We start from the raw sequence: 16,705 nt of genomic DNA on the forward strand, positions 1-16,705 counted from the left end.
TTTCCACTTTGTGTTTAATGTCAATGACAGGCATTTGAAAGAGACAATCCATACAAGCCAATAAAAGAGAGTGGAAAAGAAACGACTGCTTAAAATGTCAAACTCTTTCAAATCAAAACAAAAAAACCCTAATAATTTAATAAGTGGCATCTGCCCTTTAGTTTTTGTACTTTAAAAACTGTGATTCTCCTTTTGACAACAGAAAAAAAGTTGACATTTTATATCTGGGCCTGAATCTTCCCTCTTAAAAAAACAAACAGTTGGAAGTAGAATTTAGAATCTTCCTTGAAAGAGGGGAAGGAGGGATACTGGAGGCACGGAGCAATGGACTTCTTCACCTTCAGGGTTCCACATTGGGACTACAGCAGGTGGCCTCATTCTATGATTGAAGCAAACCTGGTTCACTTTGCCCATCAAAATTTCCCAGCCCATGTGGCTGCTTGGCTTGGCTTGGCTGATTCAACTATGGTGTAAATGAATAAGACCACAGGTGTGCTTATAAAATGGATCTCTTAGCCTTGGTCAGTTCATGGCCTTACAAGATAACCCGGCCTTAGCCAGCTGTTTCACAAAGGTGAAATGGATACAAGGACAGCTGGACGGAAGGGTGTAGCTGGCTCCATACGTTCACACGCCTAGGTCTGGAGAAATAACTCAAAGTAAACATTCTACTAAATGTAGGTCAGAACCTGCCTCTTTAGATGAAAAGGAATATGATTTCACAGTGAAACTTGCAGTGGGTGTTCAAAGGACGCCAGATGTAAACACCAATGATGGGTTTCCTAGCAAAAGGAAGTGAAGGGACTTAGATGAAGTATTTATAACCAAAGTAGCAAAATCAGTGTCTGAGAGAAGCATGGGCTCAAGGGCCACCTGTAGTCTCTTCTCCTGATTTATTTAACATTTAAATTATAAACTATGAGAGAGTGACAGCAGGAAAAGTGGTCTAAAGAAGGCAAAGATTGAAGATGAGAGTATCCTGATTCTCACTGCTTTTCCCTTTCTTCCTAAGTCCAGGACTTAGGAGGCTTAAAACCAAGTGAAGTCCAGAGCGGCACTCTTTGCCCAGATTCTTTCTTTACTGTGCATACGGACATTTATGTGGATATACAACTGGCATAGAGAAGGAGCACCAGACTCTAGCCACTTACTGTGAGTGATAGGGGAAAGTCAAGTGACTTGCAGTCTCAGCTTTCTGATCTTTTGAATGGGGTTAAGGCCACACTGTAAGTTTGTTCTGTTTAAAATGTGACAGAGTTCACTAAAGCCCTTTGAAAACTGTATCACATAGATGATTCATTAATTCTAAGATGCACATTTGGCTTCCCATTTTCACATCTCTGGAATAAGCATGTATCTTACAATCAATGTGTGTCATAGTTTAATTGGTAGTATTCTCTGTAAAATAATGGTGTAGTTATAATTGATGGTGTCTTAGATCATATGAAATATGGCAATCACTATTTCAATTTTTAGAAGTTGGTTACAGCGTCAGATAAGCTGGTTAATCATTTGGGATAAAGCAATAATGATAGATGATTCTTAAAAAATAATTTCATATAACTTTGAAGAGGTCTTCCTCTACTAGCACTGATCTGAAATCAGATCCTGCTTTTGAAAATAAATATAATGTCATCTCTGGGTGGTGACTTATAAGTAATTTTTCTTGCATTTTTCCAAATTTTCTGCAATGAACATGTATTACATATATATATGTATTAGCATTAGGAAAACATTATTAACAAATACTTAAAAATGTGCTTACCACTTTGAGGATTCAAAATATGATGCTTGTTCAACGACCAGCCTCCTAGGTTAGAAGCATCCATTTCAAAACCTTGTAAGATAACTGTCCTTTTCTCCCAGAGAATAAAATCAGGGCACATTTCATATTCATATCCCACAGACACTGCAAACAAAGAGTTAATAACACATTAGAGCATTTTAAGAGATTTGCTTTATTTTTGCACTGGTAGGTAGTTCTGTAGATAATGCATTTGCTATTGAATTCTGATTTGGGTTGAGATTTGACTGCAAATGCCTTCTACCTAGCATAGCACTGGGCATCCAAAAGTGACAGGTCAGTGAGCGACGGATACATACATGAGTAAGTGAATTGCTGAGGCTGCCGTGAGGTATGCACCATGTGTTTATGGATAGCAAACTTTAGTATGGGCCTTTGGATAGGAGGCTGTGTTGTAAAACTGAAGAAATAAGCTTTCTGAAGGTTTAAGCTGTGGCGATACAATTTCTTTCTTTACCTTTGTGGACAAGTGCAGGGAGGATTGGTTTCTGGTCTCGCTAGAGATCAGCATGGAGTTAGGAAGCTGGCTTTGGAGTACTGGGTCACAACAATTGACTACACACGACACTAATAAAAATTGATTCGCACAATTTCTTTTTTCTCCCATGCCTTTAGTTTGCTGAGAAATCTGTTTGCTTAGAGTGCTACAAGCACTGCACTATGAGTGTAAATTCCACGTTGTGCACATTAAATTCTGGTTCCTGTATACAGCTAACCAATGGGACATCACCCAACATCTTGGCTTTGACTCTTATGAAGCACAGATGTTGTGCATTAAACCAGGCACCCTGGTATGCTGTGGAAATGGGAAGTGCAGAGTGTGGTAGCTTGGGTGCCTCCACTCTACTGAAAGATGGAGAACTCAACTATACCAAATCCAGCCATTTTCTCAGTTGGTAAACCCGCTTAACTGTTGGAATGCCAGAGTTCTGATTCTTGAATTTAAAATGCTTTGTGTCCTCGAAATGTTCTAAGCCTGAGAGTATTGGCTCAATACACTGCATGCCCCGTAGCTGCTTTCCCCCTTTCTGGCAGCTTAAGATATCCCAAGCCGGTCGTCTGCCATTGCTGTTGAGTACCTGCCTCTGCCTGACTCTTCAGATGCCCCTGGAGAACTCATTTCTTCTTTTGTCATCTGGTTATGAAAACTGGTAGTGAAAATGTGTGCTTAAACAATACCAGCACAGTAGGTCCTAAGAGGAAGAATTCAAGCAGACTAGTTTTGGATTTTGGTATTAGATGAGGGGAAAAGATGGTAATTTTAGTTCAACTGATTTACGTGTGCTTGTGTGTGTGTGCGAGCACATGCACAGATAAGCCAAAAGCCTTTGTGATTATGAATATACAACTCGCTAACTCTGGGGGTCATCTGTGGCCAATTTTAAACCACAGGCTGACTTCTCTTTGTCCTCTGCTTCATCAGAGCTTTAATAGGGAGCAGGGCTATCTTCACAGGTGTGTGACCCATGCTTAGAAGGGCCCCATGCTTGGTTTAACGCTCTGCTGTCACTGTCTTGAAATCCTTAATACATTTTTAACAAGAGGCTGGGTATTTTCATTTAACACTGGGCCCTGCAAATTATGTAGCTGGTCCTGATGGGGATGCCCTTCTACCCTGCCATCAGCTGGTGAAGACTCATGGAATGCAAACTCATTTTAGTGTTAGCCCTCACCAAGCATTATTAGCAAGGGAGATCAATGGGGAGCGGAAAGACTAATCATAAAATGGAAATGATTTCTAAGGGGAAATTAGTTTGGGATCATCTGTGTCAATGCTGTTCTCTATTAAGATGGATAGAAACACAGAATTTCAGTGATGAAAAGCATCTCAAAGGTAATCTAGTTCAGGTTACACGTGTGGCACAAATCATTGCTGTCTACAATCTCCTTGATATCTTAACATGGCCCTGACTCTTGCTAAAACAACTCTGGTATAGTGGAAAGAGTTGTTTTAGACCTAGAGTCAGAAAAGACTTCAGTTCTTGGGTCTGCCATTAACTAGCTGTGTGGTCGCAGGTAAATTATTCTCCATCTCTGGGAGTCATGTTCTTCATAAGTAATAAAGGAGCAGAGCAGGGAGAAAAAGGACTAGAATTAGTGGTTCTTAGACCTTTTTGAGTCAGGGAACCTTTTGTTATGAATTTGACAAAAGTTATGGGTCTTCCTCTTAGAAAAATGCATATGCACACAAAATTCTATATTTAATTCTAGGGGGGTTCACTGACCTCCTGAAGTCTAAATATGGATCTCAGATCAAAGACTGCTGTATTAGATAATTCTTAGAGTCCTCCTTTAGCATCTTCACTCTATGATTCTAAAATGTATTCTTTCAAGACTGTGTTTGATCAGTTCAAGTTGGAGAATCAAACCCAAAAGCCAAAGATTTGGGTTTTCATGTTGGAAAAATCAGGTGGTGAGAAAGCACATGTAGGGCCACATTGGTGTGTAGAATAACATGGCTTCTGCTTCTCTTGCCAACTTTTAAAAGACTTGATTAATAAATAATCACAATGATAATGATTACAAGTTCCCTTAAAGCCATCATCTCCTTCCCTACCATTGTCAGGATCTGCTTTTTGTATGTTTTAAGCCTGGTGTGCTCCCCTAGAATCTCTTCCCCGGAAGGTGATTGTGCAGTTTTGCAAATAAGTATTGGGCCCTGGTGACCTCTGATGGTGGATTTGAGCCTGCTTTTTCCCTCTCAGTAACAGTTAAAGATCCTCCCAACTCTGCGGCAGGAAATGCTTATATAAAGTATCAATTAAAGAGTTCTCAATGCAATGGTAATGAGATATCCTCTTTACCTCCTCATATCTGAATTGCTCTCTAGCCCACAACAAAAAAGTACACTGGCTGCAAACCCCAGAATTATATTACTTTTTCCCGTTAGTCATAGCAAATAGCAACAAGGCAGCCACTTAATAAGCTCCCTCTAATTTTTATTAGATTTACTTTCTCCTGAGAAAGCTCCATGAGCTAATAAAGTTATAATTTATACTTAAGACTTGTCCAAAATTCCAACTGACTTTAATGAGAATGGCTGTGTGTCAGAGTGTTTCTGTATGTGGCTCCTTGTTTCAGAGTAGCAAGGCAAGGTTTCTTTCTGACAGCAGCCCACTTTAACAAAATCCTGGAACTTGTGATCGGTTTATAAGAAGGCAGACGTTTCACCCCACGGGGTTGAGCTGCTCTCCAAATGCACAAGGAACTGGCTAATACAGTAGCAACCAATTCTTGATTTCCTCTCATGGAAGCAGGCTGTAATGCACTGAACGCCTACTCTTTTTCATATAATTACACATGGGGAAAACAGGGCTGCTCAGGGGCTGGCACTGAAAATGCTGAGCCCTGACATTACCCTCTGCCTGGTACTGTGACAGCCGAGTCTTGATTAAATAAACAGAGTGGACCTACTACCATTTCCCAGGTGGCCTGTTGCCTATCACATCTGATCACTGGCACAGCATGGTTTAGACCACGGATTCAGCCTCTGGCACTCTGGAGTGTGGTCTTGGAGGAATAGCATCATCATAGGAAGAAAAAAATAATTATTCCTCAACATTCCAGAGGAGCTATAGAAGACAGACGAGTCTGGCAGTGAGTAGAGATCAGTGGAGAAGGAGGGGGTGTTGGACCATACCTCCCAGTGGCTGGTGTAGTGGTCCCACGCTGGTGTGTCTATATTGGGAAGGCAGGCGAGAAAGAGCCAGCGGTATGGTAGAATACTTTCTCTGAACCATGTGACTGCCTCTCTTGTGACACCCTTAATTCCATCTGGATTTCTGTCTTTCTGTCTCTCCCTCACCTCCACGCAGAGGTATTAACCAAGAGCCCCAGTTGTCAAGGTAGGCTTGCTACTTTTCTAGAGAACTCTGTCCTCTGGTCACAGGATTTGCACCTCTGACTTCACTGTTAGTCATCTTGCAAATATTACTCTGGTTTGTAAAGAAGACTTTATTACGCCAACTTATAAAGAAAGACTACAGCTTGCTCCTCCAAAGCCACTTGACATTCGAAAAATAGTAACTGAATCTCATCTTACTTATCAAAGCAGCAGCATTAGTATGATGTGGGGACTGCAAGAAGGCTGAGGGCCGCAGTGCCCCTCACACCCAATTCAGTTTCTGACATTCATTTCTAAGGGCTGAGAGAAGAAACTGCCATTAAATAACCAAGGTAAAGACTCCATGCAATGAAGCTAATGGGCTAAATATGACAAGATTAAACAGATGACTTTCAACAGCTTCAGGCTAAGATTTCAGAATTCATAATGGTTGCATTTATGAAGGCAATGTATAATTAAAAATAGTCTCATGGTCAGTGTGAGAAATTCGCTTTACCTTCATGAACTCAAGGAGCACCTAAAAATAATTTCATCACATTTAGAAGGTAACTAACAAGATCAAAAGCATCTTATCCAGAAGAAATCATTAAATAGAACAAGAAATATTTCCCATTCTTTAAAATAGTAAAACAATGAAAGACGAGAGGACTAATCAACCAAATGAAGGCCATGGCCACAATAGACCAAGACTATACAGATAAAATGCTATCTACTGACAATAGGCACCTGCTCACAGAACAACTTCTACTTTTTCCTATTTTCTAGTGATTTTTCCTAGGATAGGATGACCCTAGAGGCTCCTCAATTTGACACATTGCCCAGTTGCCTGAAATGCTTTGTTTATCTACCTATTATTCCTGGCTAAGAGTGTCAGAATCAGGTGATCAATTTTTATCAGGTGCCTTTTCAGCACTTACATAGATATTCACACAGTTTTCTTTTTAACCTATTGAGGTGGTAAATTATAGCAATAGATTTCCTAATGTCAAACCATTCTTTGACAGTACTCTACAGTACTTGGTTGTGGTGTATTATCTTTTTAATGAATCGCTGGATTTGATTTGGTAAGATTTTACTTAGGATCTGTACCTTACCACCTTACAAACATAATCTTACCACTTTAAACATGATAGTGTTAAAAGTGACATAGTAGCTGGATGAAGAAAAAGTACAGGTAGGAAAAGTGAAAAGCATCCATGAGTAAGGTAGCCACACAACACTTTTGCCAAGAGGTCCTGTATCCTGTAACATTATGAATTTTTTTTTTCTGGCTGCTTTGTCTGAGCCTAGCTGCATAAAATTGACCTGGAACCCAGAAGATCTGTGTGCCACAGAAGGCAGGATGATGTCATGGATTACATGTACATTTTCCAGTGCCTTTGTGGACCTGGGCACTGACCTTCTGTCCCTTGGCAAGCCCACCATCCCTCTACACAGGCCAGGCAAGCCTTAGCCTCTGCCTTATTCATTTGTTTGTTCAGTCATTCAACAAATATGTGGTATTTAATGAGTACCTCCTGTTATCAGGCACTGGGATATGAGAATGAACAAGACAGAACAAGATAGCACTGGCCCCACTGGAGCTCACATTCTAGTGAGAGGAACAAATATGAAACAAAAAAAACACACACATACAACACACACAAATTGTGATAAATGCTATGATGGGAAAGTACAGGGTATTATGGGACAGTGTAACAAGGTGATTTAAGTTGGAATGGGAAGGCAAGGAAAAGCCTCTTCACGCAGAAGGCGTTTATCTCATGAAGTACAGAGAAAACGTTCTAGGCAGAGAGTGTGCCATGTGTGCTGGGCTTTGAGGCTTCGTATCTATGGGAGATTGAAAGAAGGTCAGGGTGGCTAAAGAGTCAGTGTCTATCTTAGGGCATCAAAAGCAAGTGAAGAACAACCCCTTCCCCTTCCCCAATCCCCTCCCTGCTCTCACCTGGTACAAAAGAAAACAAAAGATTACTATCTTCTAGCAGTATTTAGACATTTTTCTTTGGGGGGAAGGTTGAGGATATAGATTCACCTTGAAATGGACTGGTTATCCTTTGAAACAATGCGATCGATTAAAGGGGATGCAATACTCTAATGGAAAGAAGGGTGCTGGTTATTTAATGACTCAGCAAACCTTCACTGAGCAGCTCTATGTGCCAGGCAGGTGATTTGCTAAGCACTGCAGATACAGTGGATATTACACAGGGCAGGATAATTTGTCATGTCAGAGATGCCATACCCTGAAGGGTTACCTACCTTTTGGAACTTTCATCCATGGCCTCCTAAAAATAATATTGCCTTATAGTTGCATAACACCTAACAGTTAAATACATTTTTGCATATATTGCCTAATCTGAAGACTTATAAAAACCTAAGAGAAAGACATTTACTCCCATTTGATAGATAAGATAATAGACTCAGAGAGGTGAAGCCACTAGTCCAAGGTCATCAGACTAATAGTAAATGGCAGAACCAGAGCTCAAACCCAGTGACTTCTTAGCAAGTGCTTTTTTCCCTTTATGCTAGATCACAGCTATTAAGGGACAGACACATGACTCAGAAGTGCTTTAAATAAATAACCTATTATATGCTCTGAATTTAAGAGATAAGGATTGGAAGCTAGGAATAAGCTTGTGGAAGCACCATGTATCTTGGTTGGCCAAAAACAGCATCCAGTTATGCTATTGTTAACAACATCCCCTTTCACTCAAGAGTATCTTGGTTTGAATGATAAATTACATGGTCACCTAATCTTGAAGAGATACTGCCATGATGCCCTGAGATGGGTAGGTAGAAGGGACTGAGAGGCAAAAACAGCCATAAATGCTGACTTGGAAAAGAAATAATATGGTTTGGTAAATTGTTTAATTTTTCTGTCTCTTGACTATATTATCTTAGCAATGGCTTTCAAATTCTTATGCCTGAAAAGTCCTTTAATTGTGACCCGACATACCTGTGGAGATACACACACACACACACACACACACACACACACACATATAAGTGAAAAAAATTTTTTTTTCCAAAACAAAAATCTCTTAATAGTTTTACATTCTGATGTTTTCTACTATATTTTGTTCTGTTCTATTCTATTCTATTCTATTCTATTCTATTCTATTCTATTCTATTCTATACTATTCTATTCTATTCTATCCTATTCTATCCTATTCTACTCTATTCCTATTCACTTAGGTTCCATTCCTTTTTATTCCATTAACAAAAATACTGATTGACTCACCAAATGGATTTCACAATCTACTACCGGGTGTGATCAGCAGTTTGAAATGGGCACAGACCACCTGCTTACCAGACTATCAATCAAGGGTCATTTAAAAACCCTGGTAAGCTCTAGGTATTCTTTGGAGGTCTTATCTCACATTTTATCAGAAATATTAAAATGGATACAATCACAACCTATATCCAACATTAAACATATTTCACACGTAAGTGTGAAAATTGAGCTGGAGTTGACAAGCTGACATAATGCTCCATTTCGCAGGCATTTATTTACACAATTTATCAATGTTGACTTTCTGGTTCTTTTTTGCACATTTTGGTGCCAATAAATTTATTTTTCAGGTTGCAAATATTTTTGTAGGTCCTTAAAAAACTCACATCCTTGGTGCTGTGCCTATAAATCTGAATGGATAAAACAGCCCTGCTCTCAGTTAATGATTATGGATTCACGAGTGGAGAGAAATGATGAAACATTGTTATCTCTGCTGGCTTCTTTGACAGAAAGCCACTGGGGCGTTGAATTAGGTACTCGGTAAGGTGGGTTGGTCCCCTTAGTGAAGAAAGGCAGCAGTGAAAGTCATATGGGAACTAAGGACTGGTAGACTCCAGTGTGAATCCCTGTTCTGGAAAGGCCTTTCTGCAAGTCACCTGCTCTTTCTGAACCTCAGTTTCCCACTCTGTAAAACAACAACTAATATTCATCATGCCATGCCTACCAGGCAGGAATTAAAGGATTAAAATGAGAGAAAATGTATGTGAAAGTACTTTGCAAATTGTAAAGCACTGCCCATTTATTATTAAAATATTCAGTGGATGCTATTTTTGTGGCTGCCCAGCCTGCTTAGGTTTTACTGAAGGGAGATTTATGAACACTAAAGCGTCGTTCTCAGGGATGTTTTGTGTGCACAAAGCAACTGTAGCTTAGCACCTATTACCATTAATGTTCCCCTGTTTCTCTCTAACACAATTTAGACAGACTCCTCTGCATCATGAACCTTTAGGAAGTCTAGTTCTCCCTGAAACACCACTCTTTCTTGCCAAACTACTGTACTAAATAATTATGCAATTGTTTTTGCCAATAACCTTGAAGAAAAATAGAATTGTTTATAGCAGTGCTACTAAAGGTGGATGGCTGATTTCCTGAACTTCCAGGACTCCAAACCGCTACAATTTAATTTAATTAAAATGAAGACCAGGCCGAATGCATTATTACATATTGATAATGTATGCAGACACAGGCGGACATAGGGAATTATTTTGACAAAATTCATATAATGGATGCAGATCAGAGCCCCTGAACGAGCCAGTTTGTCAAATTAAATAAGCCATTCCTAGAATTTTAACAGCATTGTGAACTTAAAAGTAATGATTTTTTTTACATTGTTTTGCAAGCAGCAGAGTTGAGAAAGAAACTATATAATATACAACGATTTCCAGACATCATACCCTATTTAGAGCCAGGGAATAAAGTACCAAGGCCAAATTATTTCAAATGCTCACATGGAGTTTTTAGCAGGGGAGTCTTTTTTATGTATCAGACAACTAAATCTTTAAGCCAGATGAACTAGGAATTGTGGTTTTTGTACTGCAACCTTGGGGGTGATTTTATTCTTCTTCCACTTGATCAATATTGTGCTTGGATTAATCAATCTTATCAGTTGCCATTGATACTTCTCCTAGGAATTAGTTCACACAACCTCCGGGGGTAATTTATTCACTCTGGTATTATCCCCCCACTTGCAAAATCTGTTTCATTATAAAAAGTGGTGGGATACCCTAGGATCTCAAGCACTGCTTTTCTCATTTTGTCTGTCTCTCAACAATCTATTCTTCTTTTGTGACACTCTAGCCCTTAGAGATCACACCAATTTCCCACAGCTGATCCATGTGGGAAACAAGAGTCCCACAATTCAAACTAAGTGGGCATTTTCAACTTAGGTATTCACCGTTATTTCAAATTCAGCTTGTTTAAATTTGACCTCTTTCTCCATCACCCAGAAACGAGTGAGACAGAAGTTCATATTTATTTAACTGGCATGAGAAGGAAGAAGAGACTACCTACATTCCTTGGTCCTTGGCTCCCTTATTCTATCCTCAAAGCCAGCGATATTGTATCTTACTATGCCTTTCTTCTATAGTTCTATTTATATTTTCCTTTTCCACTTTTGCTGTTTTTTTGGCTGTGTCCACAGCATGTGAAGGTTTCCTAGTCAGGGATTGAACCCATGCCATAGCAGTGACCACGCTGGATCCTTAACCTGCTAGGCCAATGGGAAACACCCTTCCTCCACTTTTAAGGACCTCTGTTTTATGACAATGGGCCCACCTGGATAAGCCAGGATAATTATTCCATCTCAAGGTCAGCTGATTGGCAACCCTAATTCCATTTGTAACCTTAATTATCTTTTGCCATATAACATAACTCACTTAATATTTTTGGGTGGTGGTGGCTATTATTCTGCCTACCAAAAGGCTGAACTAGGATTTCTGAATTTGAAGCAAATCTGAGAAGTGTCATATACAGCACCATTGTTAATATGGTGCAAAATTCCATGTGTTTCTTCTCACATCAGTTAAGTGATTATAACACATGGCCAGAGTACAAAATAAATGTTTTCTTCTTTGTTTGTTTAGATTCAATCACATGTATTAAGTTATGAGCTCTATGGTAACATACTTGATCCCTTTGTCTCCATCCATTTATCACCTGAACCATTTATTGCCTGTTGTGTTTTTAAGGTGCTCACAATCCATCTTCAGAGAACTAGATTCTCCAATTTCATTCTACCACCCATCCTAAGGCTTTAGTACTGTTAGGAACATTCTTTTAGTCTCCATGAAGATGGAAATGGAGACTAGGTAGTAAATAAAATCCCTTTAGCCATGATTAAGTTTTTAGGGGAAAGGTAGGGGGAGGGATGGATTGGGAGTTTGGGATTGGCATATGTACACTATTGTATATGGAATGGATAGTCAATAGGAACTTGCTGTATAGCACAAGGAACTCTACTCAGTGTTCTGTGATAACCTATATGGGAAGAGAATCTGAAAAATAATGAATATGTGTGTGTATAACTGAATCACTGTTGTACAGCAGAAATCATCACAAATCAACTATAATAACATTTTTAAAAATGAAAAAAGTTATTAGGAACATTTCCTACAAGGTAAATAATCCATATTCCATCTTAGGTACCACATTTGAAATTATTTTGGCTATTTTCCTTGGGATCCTTGCCAATTTTATTTCATGGCCCTAAAAAAATATGTCCCTTAAGTGCACATAAAACATCATGAGGAACACTTTTTTCCCTCTCCCTTGGATATTTCTGAGTGGGTCAATTGTCTTGCTTTTATTACTGTTATTAGCCTTAAAAAGGAACCAATAATATATATTTCAGCATTTTTATTAAGGACATTTTAGAGTCAGAATGCTGGAGCAAGTTAAAAAAAAGTATAGAAATAATGCTGCTGTTAACATTTATCTATAAGTATTCAAATTTTCTATAAGTATAGAAATAGGAAGTAAACCAATATCCACTGGCAAACAATAGGGATGAAACCTTTATCACTGGTGCGTATACTAGTACATCTTTGCTTTCTTTTGTGTTTTAGCTGTTTATTCAATTATTCATGTATATATTAGAAACTAAGTCATTAAGAGCGCTGAACTACAAGGAGGAAAATTTTAGAATCTTCCACATTGGAAGTATTTAAAAGAGGTGTAAAACATTTTTACGCATAAAGTGAGGTTGATAAAATGGTGCAGTCACTATGGAAACCAGTTTGGTAGTTCCTCAACAAGTCAAACAGAACTCCCATATGCCCCAACAATTCTACTTCTAGATATATTCCTGAAAGAACTGAAAGCAGGTATTCAAATGAATACTTACAGATAAATGCTAACAGCAGCACTATCTGCAATAGCCAAAAGATGGAAACAACCTAAATGTTCATCTGTTGATGAATGGACAAACAGAATGTGGTATATCCACACAGTGGAATATTATTCAGTCATGAAAAGGAATGAAGGACTGACATGCTGTGACATGGATGAACTTTGGAAACATTATGGCGACTGAAAAAAGCATGATACAAAAGACCACATACTGTATGACTGTATTTGTTTGAAATATCCAGAATAGGTGAATCCATAGAGGCAGAAAGGAGATTGGTGGTTGCCAGGGCCTGGAAGGAAGGGAAGATTGGAGTGTGACTGGTGGTGTGTATAGGGCTACTTTGTGGGGGTAATGATGGAAATATTCTGGAATTAGATACTGGCGATGGTTGTACAACCTTGTGATAATACCTAAAACCTGCTGAATTGTACACTTAAATGGGTGAACTTTATAGTTTGTGAATTATATCTCAATAAAGCTGTTACTTTCTTCAAAAGTAAGGCTGAACTGCATTTATGTGACCCCTAGCAAGGTATGACTGCTAGATACTGGCTTGGTCAGCTCTTCATCAGAGTACTGGTGAATTGCTAAGTGTCATAACTTAGGGAAAAAAAAAAGTAATGAAATCTAATGACATGGCAAGGGTTCTGAGAAAAGCCATAAAGAATTGGAAAACAAAGCCCTATGGAGAAAAGTCAGAGGCATTTTAGGTCATTCTAGTGAAGCAAAGGCTTTAGGAGAATATCCTGGAGAGGAGAAAATGAGACTTTGAGTATCTATCAGCCAGGAGCCCAGCAGGAGTCAGATGTCACACTCACAAGGGTTCACAGCTAAGAGTTGAATGAAAGGACTATTTACAGAGGCGTGAGCAGGGTAAAGGGAATTGACAAGGTTCATGACCCACCTAGGGACTGGAAACACTGGGAAGCTGTCTGGGCCTGCAGAGAGGGGGAAGGGGAGGGAGTGATACAGGAGAGCAGAGAGAGCCTGGGAATATGGAGAAGGGGCTACTCAACAGGAGCTGCCATCTTCTAGTGTAGTCACTGTCTGAATCTCCAGAGGGTGCCATCCATTGACCAAATCAAAAGGGAAGCCACAGAACAAAGGAGTCCAGGCAACATGGTCCACAGAAGCCAATCTTTAGAGCACAGAGAAGTGCAGAGAAGAGGTTGCATGTGCGCATGTGCGCAAATGGTGAATAACAGACTGCCTAGCTGTTACATCCACAGCTTCCTTCTTAGAGAAGCTGAGGCAACAAACATGACATAGGCTTCATGCTTTAAACCTTGTGATTCCAATATGGTGACCACAGTCAAAAGTGAAAAAAACCATGCCAGCAACCAAGATTTGTTGTGTTTACCACGTGTGAAGCACTCACTCATCTCATTTAATCCTCCTATCATAATAACCTGTCAGCAACATTCTCTTTATGACTCCTATTTTATAGATGGAGAAACTGCAGCATTTGGAGATTTAGGTAATTTACCCAATGTTGCCCGGCTTGTAAGTAGAGATGGTATGATTTGAACGCAGGGAGGGAGTTGTTCTCTTCACCACTACACTCTCTGGACTAGGGATTGAGCAGGACTCCACAGGCTGGCCAGTGACCTCATTGGTAGTTAGCCTAACCATTGAGCTCTGCTTTCAGGGATGCTCTCTACTGCATGGTAACTGGCCGACACAATCTGACCTTTAAGAGGAATATGAATGCAAGGTACATGCCAGACCATGGGGCTTGCAAGAGCTGAGAGAAAGCGGGTAGTTGGTATGGCAGGAGAAGTGATGAGCTCAGTCATAGGTTTGGCTGGGTCACCACAGTGGGAAGCAGTGGACTCTTGCAGCAGAGGAGACCACTAGACTGTCGCTCAGTTGCTAGAGCAGATGCTGACCTTTTAGAACTCAAATGTATACCAAGCAAAGGCCTGCCTTTGAGGCTGCTGATGCCTTTTCTTGTTCTTTCTTACTTACCCCTGTGTCTTTACAATAATTCCTCACCAAGTGAGGAAATCTGAACCACTCCATGGTCCTTGCATTCTAATAAAGCCCAATAGAGCTGAGTTAATTATTTAAATATATGAGGTTCTCTTGGGAAAAGTAACCAGTCCTTTTTATTTCTTCTCTCTCTTTCCAGGGGGAAATTGATGCACTATAGTTTAAGAAATAGGGGTCATTTATATGGGAGTTATAGCATGAAAGGCACTTCCAAGGGAGAATATGAAAACATCTCCTTTGGAGAACTTAAAAATAGTCTTCTCATATGTTCAAGGGTAGTTTTCATGAGCTACTGCTTGAGCACATAAGAATCAATGGTTCCCAACTGTGGCTTTGTAGATGTGTCAGGTCTCTAGCAGGAAATTTTCAGTGTCCTCTGTGGACTGAGAGAAGTAAAAACATTGGTGTCTGCCTGCCCATCTGTCTGTATCTCTAAGCATCCGTATTAGATTGCTTATTATCATTTCTTAAGACAGACTATTCCTTGTTTTGATGTTAAGGTATCCTTCCTTTATGAAATTATGGTAGTGGTAGACAATAGTAGATTGTAGGGTTTTTCTTTCCTTTAAAAAATACTCTTTCTTGGCAAATAAAAAGTTGGTAAATTTGTCTCAGTCTCATTTTTTGAAAATGCTGTTTGTCTGAGGGAATTAAATATCTGAAAATCATAGACTGAAAGGACCTCTTAAGGTCCCTGCTGTTTGTAAGATTCTAGATTTTATTTTATTTTATTTTTTTAGGGCTGCACCCACAGAATATGGAAGTTCCTAGGCTAGGGATCAAATTGGGCCTGCAGTTGCCAGTCTATGCCACATCCAAAGCAATGCCAGATCCAAGACATGTCTGCGACCTACGCCATAGCTCACGGCAATGCCGGATCAACGCCAGATCCTTAACCCACTTACTGAGGCCAGGGATTGAATCTGCATCCTCAAGGATACTAGTTGGGTTCATTACTGCTGAGCCACAACAGGAACTCCATATAAGATCCTAGATTTTAAAGTCAAAAGAGTAGGAAGACCGGATGGTTTTAAAATTTAATCTACTGTAGTAACAAGTTAATGGAGTTTAACCATTTTAGACAGTAAGTAGAGATGCCAATAAGTTAAAATTTTGTATTTTCTAAGTGAAAATGACAGTCTAAATGTCAAATACAAAAACATAACCTAAAGCACACCACACCAAAGGTCACAGTTAGAAGGCAACATTCAGCTCTCAAGACAGTTACAAGTCAGATACTCTGTGATTCCACTGGTAGGCAGTCATCATGAAAGGGGAACTAAAATCATTTTGAAGCAAAAAAATGTGTCAAAAGGGAACTCTAAACAGACCCAAAGGGAGTGTTTAAATGTAAAAGTGCCTTAGATCCTTCAAAAAGAAGAAAATCTATAATTATTCCAAATACACATTAATATGCAGCTAGTACATTCTGTTTTGTGAACATAACACTGCTCTTTACATAGAATTATTTCAACATACCTAAGGCCTCTGCTAGGCCCCAAACCTTCTGTCCATAGATGTCGGTCTTGTTCCAGGCAAATGTGTAGACGAGATTAATTGCAGCGGGAAACCACTTCTGCATGAGTCGCCCTTCCACAGCTACGGTGAGGTGTACTTTTATCATCCCCACGGGGATGGTTGAATGTGTGAGAAGGATCCGTAACAGGGTTTTATACCCAGGGGTGCGGCTGCTCAGGTAACTCAGCCTTACAAAGCTGGAAGGAATGGGGATCTCCTCCTGTACAACCTGAAAGAAAAGAAGCCAAATTGGCTTTTATCAATGGTCGCAGGTAGACAAGGATACCGCATGCTTTTGTCTAAGAAACATGCCAAAGGAGAGAGCTTTAAAGCGATCTTTGGATGTCAAGGCATTGGTTCTAGAATATTTATGAGGCTACATCGCCAGAGATTGTGATTTTTTTTTCACCA

At 39.6% G+C, this 16,705-nt stretch overlaps 1 protein-coding gene across 1 annotated transcript in view; it reads right to left on the minus strand.

The window, feature by feature from the left end:
- Positions 1–16,705, minus strand: part of LOC125118205 (teneurin-1) — a 353,178-nt gene that overhangs the window by 114,214 nt on the left and 222,259 nt on the right. Inside the window, exons 15-16 of the mRNA XM_047764372.1 lie at positions 16,256–16,523; positions 1,766–1,909 (exon numbers count right to left, since the gene is read on the minus strand). Coding sequence (XP_047620328.1) covers positions 1,766–1,909; positions 16,256–16,523 — 412 coding nt within the window. The remainder of the gene's footprint in view (positions 1–1,765; positions 1,910–16,255; positions 16,524–16,705) is intronic.

The sequence above is a fragment of the Phacochoerus africanus genome, chromosome X, assembly GCF_016906955.1.
Source record: "Phacochoerus africanus isolate WHEZ1 chromosome X, ROS_Pafr_v1, whole genome shotgun sequence".
Taxonomy (NCBI): domain Eukaryota; kingdom Metazoa; phylum Chordata; class Mammalia; order Artiodactyla; family Suidae; genus Phacochoerus; species Phacochoerus africanus.